Source organism: Taurulus bubalis (assembly GCF_910589615.1).
Source record: "Taurulus bubalis genome assembly, chromosome: 2".
NCBI lineage: Eukaryota > Metazoa > Chordata > Actinopteri > Perciformes > Cottidae > Taurulus > Taurulus bubalis.
This window is the reverse complement of record NC_136590.1, coordinates 1,446,187-1,453,686: the sequence shown is the minus strand read 5'-3', so window position 1 is coordinate 1,453,686 and position 7,500 is coordinate 1,446,187. Positions and strand designations below refer to the sequence as shown.

Genomic DNA, 7,500 nt, shown 5'->3' with positions numbered 1-7,500 from the left:
AACTCTGATCAGAACCTTTAAAAGGCCTCTAAACAGAAACTCTGATCAGAACCTTTAACGGCCTCTAAACAGAAACTCTGATCAGAACCTTTAACGGCCTCTAAACAGAAACTCTGATCAGAACCTTTAACGGCTCTGACCAGAGTTTCTGGATGGAACCCTGAAGTGAGACGTGACATGAATCTCCAGCTCAGTTACTTTATGAAACCGTGAACACAGCTGCCGGATGGTTGTTGGTTCTTCTTCGTCGTTGCCGACTCACCGTGAAGTAGAACGGGTGAGCATGCTGCCCAAGTTTCTTCAGAAGCCGCTCCTGAAGACGGCTGTTGGGCTTCTTCTCTTCAGGCACCGGAGGGAAGGCCTAAGAGGAAGAGGAGGAGGAAGAAGAAGAGGAGTACATTCAGCCTGCAGACATCTTCATCAATGAAACCTGGAGTCACAGTGAACTCAGTGAGAAGATTTAAAACTCAAAATATTGATTTTACATCAATGATTAGTGTGTGTGTGTGTGTGTGTGTGTGTGTGTGTGTGTGTGTGTGTGTGTGTGTGTGTGTGTGTGTGTGTGTGTGTCTTTAGAGTGTACTATACCTGGAAGGTGGAGATGTACAGGTCCTTCCTGAAGGACAGGCCCAGCACGTCCAGGTCTTCTCGGCCGTAACGAAACGCACAGGTGAGCGTGACGAAGACTTCAGGGGGAAGAGGAGGAAGAGGAGGAAGAGGAGGAAGAGCTTTAGAGCCAGGAAACTGTTTCTGATCCAGAATCAGTTTTAGTCCTTTTGTGTTTTATTTGACCTTTTGTTGCGTTTGAAAGCTGTACACTAATACTACTTGTACTTAGAATACTACAAATACTTTTACTACCTGTTTATACCGGCACACGCTTCTTGTTTTTTTCTCTCGTTTATATTCTGTATTTTATTTATACCGGCACACATATCTGCAACAGTTATATAGTTTATTATTTTTAATTAAATTAATACAAAAAAAAAATATATATATATATATATATATATATATACACACAAAATTGTATTTAATATCAATACACATATATGAACATATAGAATATTATTTAAATGTGTGTGTGTGTGTGTGTGTGTGTGTGTGTGTGTGTGTGTGTGTGTGTGTGTGTGTGTGTGTGTGTGTGTGTGTGTGTGTATATATATATATATATATATATATATATGAGACCATCTTTTCTTGTGTTTCATGTCTTGCATTGTAATTAGTACTTTGTTTATTTTGAAGCGACAAATGAAGAAACAAACAACACTAAAGGTTATTCTGACACAAAGTAAACACATTGTTGAGTTTAAATACAGCGGTCATGTGTTGGGGCAGAGCAAACACCCTGCAGGAGGCGGGCCTACCTTTCCGGTCCTTCAGGTACTCGGGGTCCACGAGAATCACGCCATCTGTCAGCGGCAACAAACAACCTTCAGAGCCGGCGGCCAATCACAATCAAGCGTTCGTGAATATTTAAAACACCTGATTTGTATATTTAAAAAACTCGGCGAGCGGCTCAGACTCACCTACTGGGTCCACGTGGTCCAGGTGGTCCACGAAGTCCCTCTTTCCCAGGTAGACCGTCACCTGCAGCAACCAATCACAGCGTCACACACAGCTGGGGGGCGGAGTCTGTTATAAAGGCCGGGACTATTTCCTGCAGCGGATTAATCCTCATATGGGGCCAGAGTGAGTCAAAATATTATTTTTATATATATATATCTCCTGTTAAAATCATATTCCTGCTAATGTGAAACAATTCATCTAAATTAATAATAAAGATCAACAAATAACTCAAATTTATGAGATTATTTGCATTATAATAGACACAGTACAGAAATATATATTTAGCATGTGGTTATTTCATATAAAGTATTTATTTATTTAACTACCAGAAAAGACACAAAATGTATTTATTATTAATATAAATATGTTTTTTCACTGTGTGTAAACGTAGTATTTTTAAACCCCGTTCATCATCTTTTCTACGTATTCTTTCATTTTGCTGTCGGGACCAAAACTAAATGAGAGTGAGATAGTGTGAATGAAGTATTACAGTAGTATTCGCCCTCAGTACTGAAGGAGTACTTCTTGTGGTATTTCTACATCAGGTCTCATGTCATCACGAGTTGCAGGACAAACAGACTCACCTTACAGTTGGGACTCGACTTCTTGAAAACTCTGAGAGGTTTGAAAGAGGAAGAAGAGGGAGGAGGAAGAGGAAGACGCATTATTTATATTATTCATATATATATATATATATATATATATATATATATATTTATACATTTACTTTGAGTCAGTGCACAGAAACATGAGGTTTAAGAGATGAAGCGTCTGAGGAGTTGGTGCTTCCTCTCAGCAGGAAGCACCAGGTTATTATGGGATGTCACCACAGAGCTGTGGACTCCACAAAGTAAAACGCCTCACTGAGAACATTACACCGACCCTTTAGCTTCTCAAAGTGTGAGCATCACTGTTTATTTTACATTTATAATCAAAATCAAATACAACTTTTAGATCTCTGATCTCATTGATGCTGATTATTGATCATGTTAACAGATTTAGATCCTTTTGTTTAATTACATCTAAAAGGTTCCAGATTATGTATTTCAGTAAACCATCAAATATTATAAATTATGTCTTTTTACTTTGTTAATATACTAATAAAGTCATTTATTGTGTTTCTCTTCTTCATAAAAACACACAATTCAAAACAAGGAAATAAAAAGATCACAGCACCAAAGAGAGAAACAGGAAGTACCAAACAGGAAGTACCAAACAGGAAGTACCAAACAGCTGTGTGTCCTCATGTCTCAGGACACTTTTTAAAAAGCCAGGCGATACGTTCAGGAGCCGCTTTCACCGTTTTTATTTTATTTTGATTTTTAAAGCTGCTTCCTCTCACCGCTGGTTTATATTTATTTATTTGTATAGTTATATTTATTTAGATCACTTCACAGACCCAGTCGTGCTTCTCAAACTGCAGACACAAGAAGAAGAAACTCTTGAAGCTGGATAAACAAAGCAGTGAATAAACAAACCAGCTTGTAAACAAACAAGCGTGTAAACAAACCAGTGTGTAAACAAACCAGTGAGTAAACAAACAAGCGTGTAAACAAACCAGTGAGTAAACAAACAAGCGTGTAAACAAACAAGCGTGTAAACAAACCAGTGAGTAAACAAACAAGCGTGTAAACAAACAAGCGTGTAAACAAACCAGTCTGTAAACAAACCAGCGAGTAAACAAACCAGCTTGTAAACAAACAAGTGTGTAAAAAAAACAGCGAGTAAACAAGTCTGTAAACAAACCAGCTTGTAAACAAACCAGCTTGTAAACAAACAAGTGTGTAAACAAACCAGCGAGTAAACAAACCAGCGAGTAAACAAACCAGCTTGTAAACAAACAAGTGAGTAAACTAACCAGTGAGTAAACAAACAAGCGTGTAAACAAACCAGTGAGTAAACAAACCAGTGTGTAAACAAACCAGTGGGTAAACAAGTCTGTAAACAAACCAGCTTGTAAACAAGTGTGTAAACAAACCAGCGAGTAAACAAACCAGTGGGTAAACAAGTCTGTAAACTAACCAGTGAGTGAACAAACCAGTGAGTAAACAAGTCTGTAAACAAGTCTGTAAACAAACCAGTGAGTGAACAAGTCTGTAAACAAACCAGTGAGTGAACAAACCAGTGAGTAAACAAACCAGTGAGTAAACAAACCAGTGAGTAAACAAGTCTGTAAACAAACCAGTGAGTGAACAAACCAGTGAGTAAACAAACCAGTGAGTAAACAAACCAGTGAGTAAACAAGTCTGTAAACAAACCAGTGCGTAAACAAGTCTGTAAACAAACCAGTGAGCGAACAAACCAGTGAGCGAACAAACCAGTGAGCGAACAAGTCTGTAAACAAACCAGAGTAAACAAACCAGTGAGCGAACAAACCAGTGAGTAAACAAGTCTGTAAACAAACCAGAGAGTAAACAAACCAGTGAGCGAACAAACCAGTGAGCGAACAAACCAGTGAGTAAACAAGTCTGTAAACAAACTAGAGAGTAAACAAGTCTGTAAACAAACCAGTGAGTAAACAAACCAGTGAGTAAACAAACCAGTGAGTAAACAAACCAGTGAGTAAACAAGTCTGTAAACAAACCAGTGAGTAAACAAACCAGTGAGTAAACAAACCAGTGAGTAAACAAACCAGTGAGTAAACAAGTCTGTAAACAAACCAGAGAGTAAACAACATGAGCTGTGTGTTTATCTGTGGAGGAACTAAACAACACAGTGAACCCATAACGCTCGGCTGGCTCTGCACCGGAGGGACTGGAACCCAACGTGTTGGTTTCTGGTTGCCGTGGAGACGTTTATTTCCCATAATGACGAATAAGAGTCTTTAAAGACGGAGCTTTGTTTCATCATTATTATTTTTTCATTAAACTTTATCCTCTGGTGTTTTTATCATTTTATGAACCACTTTGTTTTTAATTTTGAAACGCTACCGCCGAAAAACACAAGTCAAACAATATTTATAACAATAATAACAATGCATTGTATTTGTATAGCGCTTAAATTAAAAAAAGGTATCTCTTTAACTCCAGCATGTTTTAAAGTATCTCTTTAGCTCCAGTATGTTTTAAAGTATCTCTTTAGCTCCAGCATGTTTTAAAGTATCTCTTTAGCTCCAGTATGTTTTAAAGTATCTCTTTAGCTCCAGTATGTTTTAAAGTATCTCTTTAGCTCCAGTATGTTTTAAAGTATCTCTTTAGCTCCAGCATGTTTTAAAGTATCTCTTTAGCTCCAGCATGTTTTAAAGTATCTCTTTAGCTCCAGCATGTTTTAAAGTATCTCTTTAGCTCCAGCATGTTTTAAAGTATCTCTTTAGCTCCAGCATGTTTTAAAGTATCTCTTTAGCTCCAGTATGTTTTAAAGTATCTCTTTAGCTCCAGCATGTTTTAAAGTATCTCTTTAGCTCCAGCATGTTTTAAAGTATCTCTTTAGCTCCAGTATGTTTTAAAGTATCTCTTTAGCTCCAGCATGTTTTAAAGTATCTCTTTAGCTCCAGTATGTTTTAAAGTATCTCTTTAGCTCCAGCATGTTTTAAAGTATCTCTTTAGCTCCAGCATGTTTTAAAGTATCTCTTTAGCTCCAGTATGTTTTAAACCCGAACGATCCCCATCCCTAACTATGAGCTGTGGATCAATAATCTGAATTGTTTGTTATTCAAACTGGATTCTCTGGTTTCTGTATTCGCAGGTAACTCACAGCAACCGGCTGCTTCCTCACCACCTTCCTCTTCACACTCATCTTCAAATGACATCATCATCATCATCATCAGATGAAAACACGTCTGAAGAATCCTTTCAAGCTTTAACGGAACAAACTAACACGAGTCGCTTCGTGAGGAAAGAAGATTCCTTTTGCTCACGAGGCCGGCTTTTATTTTGGTAGTTTTCCACTTCCTGTCGGTCCGATAACATTTAAAGTCAGCAGCTGATGTTTGATGTCACGGAGCTGAAGGCTATAAACTTATTATTACTGCTCCACATTGTTGTTTGTTTATCTCACTGGATGTTAGTCCTTTTAAAAAGTTGTGCCGATTAGTTTTTTCCATGTAAAGATCTTTATGAGATGTGGTGTCATCATCTAATGCAATTATTTTGGATGTTTAAATTCTACTTCTTCATGTTATAGAGCAGGGGTCTCAACCTCAATGTGGCTTGGGGCTTCCGCTGGTACTGTGATCTCATAGGAGGGCCACACAGGAAGTTTATTTATTTACTTTTACATTCATAACACACACACACACACACGCACACACACACACACACACACATATATAGTACAAATGATTTCTTGCCAGACACCTGAGCACATTGACCCTGATCCAGGTCACATGACCTCATGTTACAGAGGAGCTCCACCAGGTCACATGACCTCATGTGAGGAACAGAAATACTACGTTTAAAGTTGAACTCTCGGTAAACCAAACTTGACCTTTAACCTCTTTCCATGAAAGGAAACCAGTCATTGATCCCTGATCAGTTCTGACCCCTCACAGTTTACCATCAGAGGAAATACAGTTCTCTTTAGTCTCTGATCATGTGACTTTGTAAACAACCAATCTAGAATAAATCCAGATGTTTTCACATGAATATGAAATAGATATTAGACATGAGTTATGAGCAGTTTAACTTCCTAATTATTATTTACACGAAGAATGACGATGAAAATTATATATTTTATTTACCTATCATTTGAACTGTGTGTTTTTATGAAGAAGAAAAACACAAGAAACTACAATAACAAAGTAAAAGTACAACATTTAGGATCAAAATAGTGAAATAATCTGGATCCTTGTGGAGCAGCTGCTATGCTCAAACATCAAAGAGATCTGTGTCTGTTAATATGGACCATCAACGATCAATAATTAGTATCGGCGTGATCAGAGGTCTAAAAGCTACATTTGATCTGAGAGTCTTATTATAACAACAACCTTCATCACAGCAGCTTCACCAGCTAAACACACAGGATTTCTGCCCAGAGGTTTGGTGTGAAGGTGATCAGTGTCAGCAGCTGGTCAATACCCTGGTCAATACCCTGGTCAATACCCTGATCAATACCCTGATCAATACCCTGGTCACCTCGATGCCAGGGTTCCTGAACGATTCTTTAACACACGGTTTGTCTTTCCTCTGTTTCCTAACAGGAAGTGGCCGAGAGCGGAGAAAAGGTTTCAGGTTTGTTTTAAAAGCAGAGAAGAAGAAGTGATCACAACTAGAGGAGGCGAGGAAAGGAAACACCTAGGAAAGGAAATACGTGTGCAATAAACACCTAGGAAAGGAAAGAAGTGTGTTATAAACACCTAGGAAAGGAAAGAAGTGTGTTATAAACACCTAGGAAAGGAAAGAAGTGTGTTATAAACACATAAGGAAAGAAGTGTGTTATAAACACCTAGGAAAGGAAAGAAGTGTGTTATAAACACATAAGGAAAGAAGTGTGTTATAAACACCTAGGAAAGGAAAGAAGTGTGATATAAACACCTAGTGAACAGAGATTAGTGCAGGACGAAGCTGGACGACAACAACAACAACACCACCTCCTGAGGCTTAAAGGAACCCGGAAACCAGCCGGAACGTCCTCAGGTGTCAACACACCTGCTCACCTAAAAAAGGACCCCGGCTTCACGTCGAGGAGACGCGTTCAGGGACACGTTCTCAGATAGTAAACACGAGCGCTGGCAGCAGGGAGCCCCGTCGGTCCCGACCTCCATCCGCAAACACGGACATTGTAAACGCTCCTCGTGGAATAACCGACGCAAACCCGAACCCCGCTCGTGTCGTGCATCGCGTCCACGTCGCGGTCCATTCGGCTTCCTGACAGCACACCTGCCGGCCCTTCAACTGACCGAAACCTCACGTTTAACCACATATGTCCACCGGTCGATCCCGCCCACTACGGCCGTGTTTTTGTTGGAAAAGCACCGCGGGAATCCCGGTC

At 39.2% G+C, this 7,500-nt stretch overlaps 1 protein-coding gene across 2 annotated transcripts in view; it reads right to left on the bottom strand.

The window, feature by feature from the left end:
• arrb2a (arrestin, beta 2a) overlaps positions 1-7,500 on the bottom strand; it is a 20,569-nt gene that overhangs the window by 12,521 nt on the left and 548 nt on the right. For both annotated transcript variants that reach the window (XM_079213925.1, XM_079213926.1), the window contains exons 2-6: positions 2,157-2,187; positions 1,533-1,593; positions 1,371-1,415; positions 589-686; positions 263-361 (exon numbers count right to left, since the gene is read on the bottom strand). In XM_079213925.1, coding sequence (XP_079070051.1) covers positions 263-361; positions 589-686; positions 1,371-1,415; positions 1,533-1,593; positions 2,157-2,187 — 334 coding nt within the window. The remainder of the gene's footprint in view (positions 1-262; positions 362-588; positions 687-1,370; positions 1,416-1,532; positions 1,594-2,156; positions 2,188-7,500) is intronic.